At 39.8% G+C, this 12,811-nt stretch overlaps 1 protein-coding gene across 10 annotated transcripts in view; it reads left to right on the forward strand.

The window, feature by feature from the left end:
- LRRC36 (leucine rich repeat containing 36) overlaps window positions 1-12,811 on the forward strand; it is a 55,587-nt gene that overhangs the window by 34,284 nt on the left and 8,492 nt on the right. For 4 of the 10 annotated variants that reach the window (XM_077886934.1, XM_077886923.1, XM_077886997.1 and 1 more), the window contains 6 exons: window positions 1,553-1,842; window positions 4,276-4,441; window positions 5,418-5,563; window positions 6,377-6,500; window positions 9,604-9,718; window positions 11,134-11,300. In XM_077886934.1, coding sequence (XP_077743060.1) covers window positions 1,553-1,842; window positions 4,276-4,441; window positions 5,418-5,563; window positions 6,377-6,500; window positions 9,604-9,718; window positions 11,134-11,300 — 1,008 coding nt within the window. Of the gene's footprint in view, window positions 1-1,552; window positions 1,843-4,275; window positions 4,442-5,417; window positions 5,564-6,376; window positions 6,501-9,603; window positions 9,719-11,133; window positions 11,470-12,811 lie in introns of those variants that run through there. The other 6 variants (XM_077886929.1, XM_077886986.1, XM_077886944.1 and 3 more) reach the window with 5 other exon arrangements.

The following is a 12,811-nucleotide window of genomic DNA, read 5'->3' on the forward strand; positions in this document are numbered from 1 at the left end:
GACAATTTGTGGAAATGTGAGCTTCATAACTATATGCTGTTGTAGCTAGCTAGCAAGCCAGGACATATTTCTAGTAGCATCTAGTCTTCTCTGATCACAGTCACTTCTATTCTGAGTTATTTTTTCCAAAAAAGCTAGTTTCTGTGTAAATGATAGAGACTATGCTTCAGTTATTTATTCATTTATTCAACAGAATTTATAGGATACCTACTATCTGCCAGATGCTGCTCTGCAGATAAAGTAACAAACAAAAATAAAGTTCCATTTATCTTTTACACAATAAAAAATTCCTAATTTTCATCCATTCTAAAGGGGTAAGACAGGGGATCTCTGGGTGGTTCAGCGGTTTAGCGCCTGCCTTGGGCCCAGGGCATGATCCTGGGGTCCCGGGATCGAGTCCCATATCGGGCTCCCTGCATGAGGCCTGCTTCTCCCTCTGCCTATGTCTCTGCCTCTCTCAATCTCTCTCTCTCTCTCTCCCTCTCTCTCTCTCTCTGTGTCTCTCATGAATAAATAAATAAAATCTTTTAAAAAATAAAGGGGTAAGACATGATAAACAAGTTAGCATATAAATATATGTCAAGTTATGATAAGTACTGTGAAGAAAAATAATGTAAGGGTATAGAGAATAATGAGGAAGTGATGTTTTAGAATGATCAGGGAAAGCTTCTCTGATGATATATAGTATTTGGCAGTGCATTAGCAAGTAGCTTTAAGAGATGCATGGTTAATAAAAGACATATTGAGGTAAGTTCAAGAAAGAATTGAGAAGAAGCAATAGAGTTATAGAATATATACAATCTTTCAAGGAGGTTTGCAGTGAAGGGAAGTAGAGAAAGAGAACTGTAGATGGAGAGGTGATGGGATCAAGGAAATTGTGATGGAAATGATCCAGTAGAGGGATCTAGCACCAATGATGTAGGAGAGAAAAGGGACAATCACAAGAAAAAAAAAATCCTTGGGTAGTCAAGAGGTTAGAATCCAGTCCACCAGTGGAGAAGTTGGCCTTAGAAGCACAGATAGTTCATCTTTTATTAAAAAAGGAAGGCAGAGAATTTATAAATACAAATACAGGTGAGTTGGTAGATTTGGTGGCAGGATCATGTAGATGTTTTCTTTGATTGCATCTGTTTTTCTTAGAAAAATAGAGTGGTCAGCACCTGAGAATGAGAAGGAGCAGGTGTTGGAAGTTTGAAGAGAAGAGAGATGTCAAATGGTCATCTCAGAGAACAAAACAGTAAATTGACTAGTGTATTAGTTATAACTGGGCAATACAAGGCCCAATTAAGATAGTGGCCTGAGTTTAAAGTAAAGACAGAAAAGATGCATGTTCTCCAGCCACTTCCTACTGCTCTCATGCAGGCTTGGAGTCCGTAGACAGTTGGATTTAGTCAGTTATGGTTTTGTCAGGTAGAGTGGGGGAAGGGAAAGGATCCAGAGAATTGAGGGTGTATAGTAAGAAGAGGTTGTTATGACTAGGTGGGGTAAGGTTGGTAGTGAGGCATGAGAGAGTTGAAAGGCAGGGTCATCTCCCAGCCTGTTTCCTTCACAGATCTGTATGCCACAACCCATTTCAACAGTGACCCTGCTCTGCTGGTCAATGCAGAGCAACAATTATCTACCAGTGTCAGTGATTTGACACCAGCACATGGTTCTTTCCCAAACAACCCTGCCCTGGGAGACTCTCTACGGACACTGCTGTTGCCTACTGGGACCTCAGAACATAGAGAGAGTTTGACCAAGAGATCATTAAGTCCATCGAGGAGAGGATTCAAACGGAAGGACAATATACTTGCTGCCCTGAATCCAAAGATTGGTTTCAGAGATGCTACAGGGAGCGAGGCAAGTACTGGTTTGTTTGTGCTTGTGCAAAAAACACATCAGATCCAAGATCACAATGGGGTTTTGTTAGGGATGGCAGTGATTCTGACCAAGGGTACTACAAATTCAAAGGGATTTTTAGAGGCCAGTGGTTAATATGGCCAGGCCAAAGCCTGTGACTCTTCTGCCCTTGGGAAAGACTTTCCCTTTCTGCTGCATTTTCTCATTTCTGTCACATTGAGAACATTCCCTAATCTACTTCCAGAGCATAAATATTGTGGGGACTTATGTTGATAATAAGAAGTGGCAGACAAAGTTTACCACAGCAGGAAATGCAGAAGTTGCCAGGGGCTGTGGATTGGCTGAAGAGTGAACTCTGTAGCGTTGATGTTTATAATCTTAAAATTATTCAGTTTTTTTTTTAATTCAGTCAGTCATGAATGAACATATATATATAAATGAATAAAAAATAATTGTGAATTTTAATGGACAGGTCTACCTATACATCTTTCTATATAAGATTCTTTCTAAATAAAAAGTAACTTTAGTATTGGGTCCAACAAGGCAGCCCGGGTGGCTTAGTGGTTTAGCGCCGCCTTCACCCCAGGGCGTGATCCTGTAGACCCCGGATCGAGTCCCACGTCGGGCTCCCTGTGTGGAGCCTGTTTCTCCCTCTGCCTGTGTCTCTGCTTCTCTCTCTCTCTCTGTCTCTCATGAATAAATAAAGTCTTATAAAAAAAAAAAAAAGAAAGAAACTTTGAAAAAAAAAGTACTGGGTCCAACAATAACATTTAACCTATAACATTTAAAATGTTATGGGGGGGGGGGAGCAAGCCCGGTTGGCTCAGGGGTTTAGTGCTGCCTTTGGCCCAGGGTGTGATTCTAGAGACCCAGGATCGAGTCCCCATTGGGCTCCCTGCATGGAGCCTGCTTCTCCCTCTGCCTGCATCTCTGCCTCTCTGTCTCTCTCTCTCTCTCTCTCTGTGTGTGTGTGTGTGTGTCTCATGAATAAATAAATAAAATCTTTAAAAAATAAAATAAAAATAAAATGTTATAGGGGGAGCAGCCTGGGTGGCGGTTTAGGGCCACCTTCAGTCCAGGGCATTATCCTGAGAACCAGGGATCGAGTCCCACATCAGGCTCCCTGCATGGAGCCTGCTTCTCTCTCTGCTTGTGTCTCTGCCATTCTCTCTCCCTCCCTCCCTCCCTCTCTCCCCCACCCCTCCCTCCCCCCATCTGTCTCTCATGAATAAATAAATAAGATAAATTTTTAAAAATAAAATAAAATAAAATATTATAGGGGCACTTGGGTGGCTCAGTCAGTTAAACGTCTACCTTTAGGTCAGGTCATGATCCTGGGGTCCTGGGATTGAGTTCTGTGTCTGGCTCCTGCTCAGTGGGGAGTCTGCTTCTCCCTCTCCCTCTGACCCTGCCCTCTGCCCATGATCTCTGTCTCTCAAATAAGTAAATAAAATCTTTAAAAAGTTCTATAACACTTATATTTAATATTGTAATTGAATACATATTTATAAGTGTATATATTATACATAATATATAAATATATAAATAAATGTATACAAATATATATTAACATATTAAATATAAGCTTAAGAGTTAAAATTTTTGAAATACTCACCAGGGGGGCCTGAGTGGCAAAGTCAGTTAAGCATCTGCTTCTTGATTTTGTCTTAGGTCATGGGATCAAGCCCTACATTGAGTTCCATGCTCAGTGCAGTCTACTTGAGATTCTCTCTTTTTCTCCCTCTGCCCCTCCCCTCATGCTCTCTCTCTCTCTCTAACATAAATAAATCTTTTAAAATAAAATGAAATAAGATAAAATACTCCCCATTTTTGGGAGGCTGGCTGGCTCAGTTGGTAGAGCCCTGTTGATCTTAGGGTCATGAATGAGTTTTGAGTATCATGTTCATTGTAAAGATGACTTAAATAAACTTTAAAAATTAAAAAAATACTCCCCATTTTATGATCTATAATATTTTTTAAGATTTTATTTATTCATTCATGAGAGACACAGAGAGGAAGAGAGGCAGAGACACAGGCCGAGGGAGAAGCAGGCTCCATGCAGGGAGCGTGAGGTAGGACTCCATCCCAGGTCTCCAGGATCAGGCCCTGGGCTGAAGGCGGCGCTAAACCGCTGAGGCACTCAGGTTGCCCAGTAATATGTTTTTAAAATGTTCTGCAAGTTTAATCTTTTTATACTATATAACTTAATTTAATATTTTTTAATCTCTACAAAAAATTAGTATACTATTATATTTGAAATTATCTTTGAATATACTACTACATTTGCTTAGAAATAATATTCAAATCCAAACTGAATGATGAAGCCGCCTTTTTTTTTTTAATGTTAACACTTTAAATGTCCAGAGTCTTACCATATTGTGTTAGAATGACAAATGGTTGGTGTTTGGTTTGTTTTTGTTTTTTTTTCTTGAGCCTCTCTCTAGTGACCTGGGCAGTTTGCATGGTTTGCCAGGAAATCACAGTCCCCCGATTTCTGCCAGAACCTCCCATGTGGCCACTGTCCTCAGACAGCTCTTGGAGCTTGTGGATAAGCACTGGAATGGCTCTGGCTCTCTCCTCCTTAACAAGAAGTTTCTCGGTAAGTGAATGCATTCTCCGCTCCTGGAGAAGGGCTCAGACCTTGCTTCCAGTCTGTGTTCCTATAAAAGCCACTCAGCCCCTTTAACTTGTAGGGAAAAAATTGTTCCCATGATCACTTAACAAAATCTTTCAGTGGCACAATAACTGACAAATCTGCATTTTTCTCATAATCTTCTTCCCTGTTTTATCAACATCCTTCCCTCCCATACCAATTGTTTTGTCTCTTTAATGACTTTTTTTGGTAGTCTTTAAGTAATACGTAGAGTGATGAGGTATGTAAAATAGAGCATGGTGGTGGTAATGATTACAGAAGGATTTTATGACCCTTGGGACAGTGCCAATAATAAATACAATAAAAATTGGGTTTGATCATCAGAATTCTAAGATGCCTGTTGAAATGTTATAATTTGAAAAACTTGAATGAATGAATAAATTATTTGGACTCTTCTTAGGGCTTCTTTTTTAGGAATTTGGAGGAAAGAATGTTCTGTAAATGTTGCCCCCACAGTATTATTTGTTTAATGGAAAAAAAGTTCAAGGAGATATTGGTGGTGGTAAATGTTTAGGAAAAACTAGAAACTTTAACATTGCTTGGGCTTAATTTTGTTTAATTTGAATTTCTAAATGGATACATAGGAGAAAAAGTCTTAGCATAGTTACTTTCCTTCCCACATTGACTCTTGTCTCTCATTTTTTAGGAAATTATCCTCAGGAGCCACTCATCAGTGACTAGAGAATAGCACAGGGCTATTGAGGGTCTACTCATGAAGGTCTACTGTCATTTCTCCATAGAGGGGATGGGATAGAATTTCTTATCCATTATGAAATACCTCTTACAGCCACTTAGTAAATTTTTGTAAAAAAGGGGGTATTAGATAACTGTATTTGTCCTACAGAGCTGGTAGTTTTTGGCTAGGAATTCTGTGCTTTAGCTTTTAAGATTGGCTCGTGTGCCCTACCTGAATTTTTGGCAGGTCCTGCCCGAGATTTGCTTCTGACTTTGGTAGTCCCTGCTCCTTCCCAGCAGTGGTGTCACTCACATCCTGAAGACATGTCAAAGACCTTCCGGAGAAGAGAGATGGAATTGAAGGAGGCTGGGCATGTGGTCCCCAATGACATGGTATGCCTCTCTCATCTCTCTTTCCTAAACTTTCTTTATTAGAAAAGGATAGAGCAGCAAAACTAGAACAGCTTTGTGCCATAAAGATCATCATCACCATGAACCTAGATGTTTGGGAACCAAAATACAAAGAAGTCAGTCAGGGCAAAGTAGGAACACAAAACTTGCCAGCATAAGGAAAACTTGGAGGTTCTGCAAGGATGACACCCTAATATTTCCCGTATTCCAAAAATTCTAAAGAAAGACTTGGAGAAAGAAAAAAAATGACCTTAGAATGAAAATACTTAGGTTCATATTTTGGAAGGTTATGGTTTAATTCTAATGAGAGGAGGTCAATGTCTCTGGGATTGGCTTTCCTCCCTTCTGATGGAACAGAGAGCCCTGAACCAGAGGCCATTCCTAGAGCATTAGGGTGCTGAGTTTAGAAAAGGAAGAAGGGACTCCTATCCTTAGGCTTTTTCCCTCTTTTCTTAACCTAAAAGGATTTTCACACACCAACTTGAGCTTCTAGAAACTTCGGATAGGTGACTCAGAATTGCGTACTACCTGTCAAAAGAAGTACTCGTTCTTCAAGAGTAGTGGATAACTCACAGGAAAGATTGCATCTCCATGTGATGTTTGTTTGCTGCACTTGTGCTATGTTTACCAATGAATTAAAATTCTAATGAGAAAGTTAGATGCTGACCTCCACTCGTTTTATCACTAAACAGAGGAAAGTGTCTTTCACAGACACTAAAAGCACTCCACTCAAATTCTTTTTTTTTTTTCAAATTCTTAATATACCTGTATTTTGTTTTCTCATTTCATCTAAAGGAAAGCTTGAAGCAAAAACTGGTCAGAGTGCTAGAAGAAAACCTCATTTTGTCAGAAAAAATCCAACAGTTGGAGGAAGGTGCTGCCACCTTGGTGGTGAGTGGGCACCAGTCACACACTTACGGTGAGTTCAGGAAAGCAACATGTGGGATGTCCCAAAACAACTGTTTATAGATGACCCATTTAATAAGCTTCATTATCTAGAGGTCACATGGCTTCCTATATGGAAATAATCATCTTGCCTCAGAGAGTTGTAATATAAATGTCTTGAGTTACTGTTTGAAGCTCTTTGTCAGTGTAAAGCAGGTACAGATGTTATTATTGTCATTATTTTTGAGACTGACACTTTCTGATTATTGCAGAAGATCTTGTTCTGTGGGCACCAGCTAGCTCAGTCAGTAAAGGTGTGCCTCTTGAGCTTGGGGTTGTGAGTTTGAGCCCCACGTTTGGTGTAAAGATTCCTTAAAATTTTTAAAAGAACATATTGTTTATAGATAGTTGGGAAAATATAAGGAAAATATAATCCCATTATCCTGTAATACTGCCATTATTATTTTTGGTATATTTTCTTTCACCATATCCCTATACATATATTTTTAACTTAAAATTTGAGAGGGACGCCTGGCTGGCTCAGTCTGTGGAGCATGCTACCCTTGATCTCAGGATTGTGACTCCCAGCCCCATGTTAGGTTTAGAGATTACTTAAAAATAAAATCTTTTAGCAGTGCCTGGATGGCTTAGTCGGTTAAGCGTCTGATTCTTTTTTTTTTGGCTCAGGTCATAGTCTTTGGGTTATGGGATCCAGCTTTGCATCAGGCTCTGCCCTCCGTGTAGAGTCTGCTTGTCCCTCTCCCTCTGCTTCTCTCCCCGCTTTTCTCTCTCTCTCTCAAATAAATAAAATCTTTTAAAAAATAAAATTTATGACTTGATGTTTTAAAAATAAATAACATATAACAAAATGCATACATTTTAAATTAGATGAGTTTTGACAAATATATACACTCTTTTAATTCCATCTCAGTTAAAATACTGAACATTTCTCAGATCCTTGTGCAGTGAGTTTCCCCTACTTTCTACCCTAGGCAATCAGCAATCAGATTTTAATACCCTAATATTATTAATTTAATGGTAAAGGCATTTCCTATAATATCATATGAATAATTTTTTAAAATTTACAAATATTCAGAAAATTTGAAATGAAATGCTTGAGTGAAGACCCTGAGTAGAAATGCTTCTCTGAATTGTCTCTTCCCTTTGAATGGAGCTGAGAGTCTTAATATTCATTATCATGAATAATGCACCTGTTTATGCACATAAATTTTAGATTATTTTCCTAGGAGACATTCCTAGATGTAGAATTTAGTGGCTCAAAAGATGTGGACATTTTTGAGGTTTTTATTGCATATTGTCAAAATACTCCCAAGCAAGGTTTTTTCTTTTTTTTTTTTCTTTCTTTTTTTTTTTTTTTTAAATTCATGGAGACACAGAGAGAGTCAGAGGCAGAGACACAGGCAGACGGAGAAGCAGGCTCCATGCAGGGAGCCCGATGTGGGACTCAATTCCGGGTCCCCAGGATCACACCCTGGGCTGCAGGCGGCGCTGAACCGCTGCGCCACCAGGGCTGCCCAGGTTTTTAAAATTTATACTCCCATCAGCAGTGAGTATATTTGAGTTTTGTTTGTTTTTTTTTTTTTAAAGATTCTTATTTATTTATTCATGAGAGACACAGAGAGAGGCAGAGACACACACAGAGGGAGAAGCAGGCTCCCCACAGGGAGCCCAATGTGGGACTCAATCCGGGAACTCTGGGATCATGACCTGAGCTAAAGGCAGACGCCCAACCTCTGAGCCACCCAGACGTCCCAGCAGTGAGTAAATTTGAATGCCCTTTTCACTCCATCCTTGTCTACACTAGTTTTTGGTATTTTTACTTTTTTTTTTCTATTGTGATGTGAAAAATAGTATCCCGTTGCTATTTTGATTTGTACTACTTTATTATTAACATAGTTTAGGCCAGTATTTTAGACAAAATCTATCCTGAGCTTTAAACATTTAGCTCAGCATCGCTAAGCATCATGAGCATTTGGATTTATATGAGGAATTTGATTTAGAAGTCAGCACTGAATTTCCAGAATTGGAACTCCTCACTATCTGATTCTCACAAGCCTGAATAATCAAGGCATCTCCACTTACCTACTCTGAAAATAGATGTTTGTTCACTACATGTCAACTTTCAATCAGCCATTAGGTACAGTACTGTATTTTGGCTTAGTGCTGATACAGCTGATGCAGCTCTGTTTTCCATATTCTATAACCTTGCTACTCAAAGAGTGATCCATAGATCAGAAATGATAGCATCACCTGGGAGCTTGTTAGACATGTAGAATATTGGGCTTCCCCTCAAACCTACTGAATCAATCTGTTTTTAACAAAATCCCCAGGTGATTTATAAGCATATTAAAGTTTAAGAAGTACTGTTCTAGAAGACTGACTGACTTAGGACCAGAGTTCGTGTGCTTTTACCTACTTCATTATTGCAGTCATTGGTAATATATTTGGGGAGCTAGACACTATGAGCGTCTTGACTACAAATTCAGTTTCTGCAAGCACTCACTGAGTTATTACTATGTGCCTGACACAGTTCTAGATGTTTTCACTGATTCTATAAAGAGTGAAGGACAGCCATTCACAAAGTAAAATGGAGAATACAGAGAGACCTAATATAAGTTGATTATGCTGGGATCCCTGGGTGGCGCAGCGGTTTGGCGCCTGCCTTTGGCCCAGGGCGCGATCCTGGAGACCCGGGATCGAGTCCCACGTCGGGCTCCCGGTGCATGGAGCCTGCTTCTCCCTCTGCCTGTGTCTCTGCCTCTCTGTCTCTCTCTGTGTGACTATCATGAATAAATAAATAAAATCTTAAAAAAAATAAGTTGATTATGCTAAATGAAGATTATATCCTCATAACCGTGGTGGGGCAGGGTTATTAGCTCTAGTGAAACTCAGAAAAATAAACTAATGTGTAATATTAAATGGTTGAATTTTCATTCAGATCTCTCTGTTGCTAAGCCCCATATTTGCTGTCTCTAAGGGAAGGACTGGTGAATACAGTGTGGAGGTGGGGGCAGTGGGGTGCCCAATTCTTTAAGATGGCCACCTGACTACTTAAACGGTGCTCAGAGATAGTGACTTGGAATCCTGTTCACACCTGGCTACTGTACCCTTTGTAGACGATCTTCTGCGCAAAAACCAGCAATTGAACATGCAAGTGGCTTGCCTGAATCAGGAACTTGCCCAGCTGAAAAAGCTGGAGGAGACAGTGGCCCTTCTCCATGAAAGTCAGAGGTAGGAGAGAGTCCATCTAGCTGGATTCTGGAAGCAGATATTTACTTTCTTTTATATGCTTTGTCTTATTTGATAATATCTATATATTTTTCACGTTCATTTTGTGTATAAACCTCATGTATCTGGGTGTATCCATGTGTAAACCTTCTGTGTTCCAGGACACATGAGGGACTAAATGTCTTTGCTGGTGTTGGTGGGTTGCAACACCTCAATAAGTAGTTTCTCACTGGATCCAACAGGACCCTTGTTTGAGTCAGCCCCTAAAATCATCTCTCTGGCTCTTCTGGAAAATGCCTGCCTCCTAATGATCTCAGAAGACACATTAAGCACTTAGGGGGAATGACAGAAAGTCCAATGTATTTGTTCTTTTCAGAGGAGTTTAACAGCATCAGCCTCTTCAAAGAACATAATTCATCCCTCAGGATGCCAGCTAGACAAATTAGAAGGGGCCCCAAGACTATTGTATTGGTACATTTACAGAAGCTCTTGACATTTTGATTTGTAAAACACCTTCACTGTGGCTTTCAGTGAAGTTTAAAGAACTCCATTCCCAAACCTTGATCCCTAAACTTTACTTCCTGAATAGCTAGTGAATTAGGATAGCTCCATATTCAGAGAATTAGACTCAGATCCATTGTAGACTTTTCGTTATAATTATTTCAAATACAAAAGCAGAGGAAGTAGTATAAAGTCATCCTCCTCAAAATGGGTTATCAGAATCACCTGAAAAACTTACTGAAATGCAGATTGCTGGGTCCCCACTCCCCAGAGTTTCGACTCAGGCCTGATGGGGACAGAGAATTTACCCTTCTAATAAGTTTCCAGGTGATGCTGTTGTTGCTGATTTGGAGACCACATTTTAAGAACATTAGGGTATATCTCTTTAAGTGATATACAAATTGCTGTATTTTAAAGTAACTTGAAATAATTCTTTGTGTTGTCAAACCATGTGTTTTGTTTTGTTTTGGCTAGCCTCTGATAGCTTTTAATATTATATGGTAATACAGAGTCCAAGAATACAGTCCTGACTAGCACCATTGGTTAATTGCAGAGGCAGGATAAATTAGATGAAGTAGAGGTTAAGATTTGGGGATAGAAATTGGAGGCTTGGTCAGATGCCAATCTTCCAGTACTTCTTACCTCATCATGAAAGTGCTTTTGGAAAGAATAGAACAATCATATAAAATGTGAACTATGTTACTGCTACAGTCAGTCTGGAACATCATCAAACAGAAATGTAATGAAGAAAGAAACTGTCAGCCTGCTTTTAAAATAACCCACTCATAAATCGGTCAGTTCTTTCTATTTAAAGATGTTACTTCATTTAACATTTGTCTTTAGTAAACATTTCAGGTCTGAATAGCATCTACTTGCTTTTATGATTTCGTGACTGTCTTTTTTTGCCTGTGCCTCAGATCCCTGGTGGTAACTAATGAGTATTTGCTGCAGCAGCTGAATAAAGAGCAAAAAGGTTATTCTGGGAAAGCACTCTTGCCTCCTGAGAAGAGTCATCATTCGGGGAGATCATCACCCTTTGGGAAAAGCACACTGACTTCCTCCTCACCAGTAGCACATGACACGGGTCAGTATCTAATACAGAGTGTCTCAGACTCTGTTCCAGAGCCTAGTTTATGGAGCTAGCACTGAGCACCTTCTCTGCAGCTTCCCTCTTGGCCCCAGGGGCTCTCGGTGTCATTGCCACTAGTATGGTGGTATTCACCTATAAGATTAAGAAAAAAATCTTAATCTGATTACATTGTATTGGTCCTTTTTATTTCTCTTTTTATCTCCTCCTGTCTAGTCATTCTTTCTTCCTGCTCACAGAAATAATGTATATAATTCTAGGCATATCACATAGAAACATTTGGCTGAAAATGTTGAAGAGAAAAAAATCAGACATTTTTCTGATTTTTGAAACTTGAAACTATGCAGTAGAAGGTTTAAAAAGAACATCAGTGGCCAGGTGTGTTTTGTGTTAGAAAAATTTTAGAGACCTTATACTGATTGGCTCATCAAACATGTTTTGAGTTTCCTTCCACCATAGTAAAAAGGTGACACTGTCTGGTGTCAGCTTAGGAGCAGCCAACAATTGAGTTGAAGAGAAAAGCAAAACTCATGTGATAGAGCTCAAAGATTGATATTGGTACCTAACAAGTTTAAATACAAGCCCAAAGATGCCCTGGAGAAAAAGACAGGGAGAAAGAGAGGCAAAGAAAGGAGTTTCCACTCTGGGGAATTGGAGAAGGCACCAATGAGGACTTTTTAGTGGAAGTTTCCAGAATTAAAATGGTAACAGAGGGGGTGTGTGAAGTCTCCCAGGCCAAGAATGCAGAGTAGAAGAGTCTGGAGCCCCTAGAGGGTCATGGGGTCATAATGGTAGAAGAATATACAACCAGAGGACCTATCCTAGCCTGCGAGGTGTGGTGTCAGGAAAAGTCTGCTAAAGAAATTATCTTTTTTTTTTTATTTTAATTTTTATTTATGTTAAGGACTCTCTGTACCCAATGTGGGGCTCAAGCTCTTGACCCCAAGATCAAGAGTCACATGCCTTTCCAACTGAGAAAGCCAGGCACCCCTAAAGAAAGGACTTTTCAACTGAGACCTGAAGAATGAATAGGTCACCAGGCAAAGCATAGGGCCAAGGGCAGAGGCAATGAGAAGGAACATTGTCCATTCAGGGAACTGAGGAGCGAGGAGATGATAGGAGCTAGGTCACACCATTCCTTGAAGATTTTAGATTGAGAGGGCAAAGGAGTGATATTTGTGTTTGAGAAGCTTTCTCTGTAAGAGGAATGGGTTGAGGACCATGTGGAGTTAGGGGAGAACCAAAGAGGAGGAAGAAATATGAGAAAAGACTAGTGTGATCCAGACCAGAGATGAAACTTCCGAATGTTAGCTTTGAGCTCATTTTACACATGAGTACCCTGTGTTTCAGAATTAAGGCATAATTTTTATTTGAATCCTGACTGGTTGAGCATTTAAAAAATCAATGGGAAAGATCATGAAAATGGCTCTAAGTATGTTTCTGCTTTAGAGTAACCCAGGCAGCTAATGTTGCCGGAGAGCATGTAGGGGGCGAAGGACTGTCAACCT

This window comes from Canis aureus, chromosome 3 (assembly GCF_053574225.1).
Source record: "Canis aureus isolate CA01 chromosome 3, VMU_Caureus_v.1.0, whole genome shotgun sequence".
NCBI classification, from domain to species: Eukaryota; Metazoa; Chordata; class Mammalia; order Carnivora; family Canidae; genus Canis; species Canis aureus.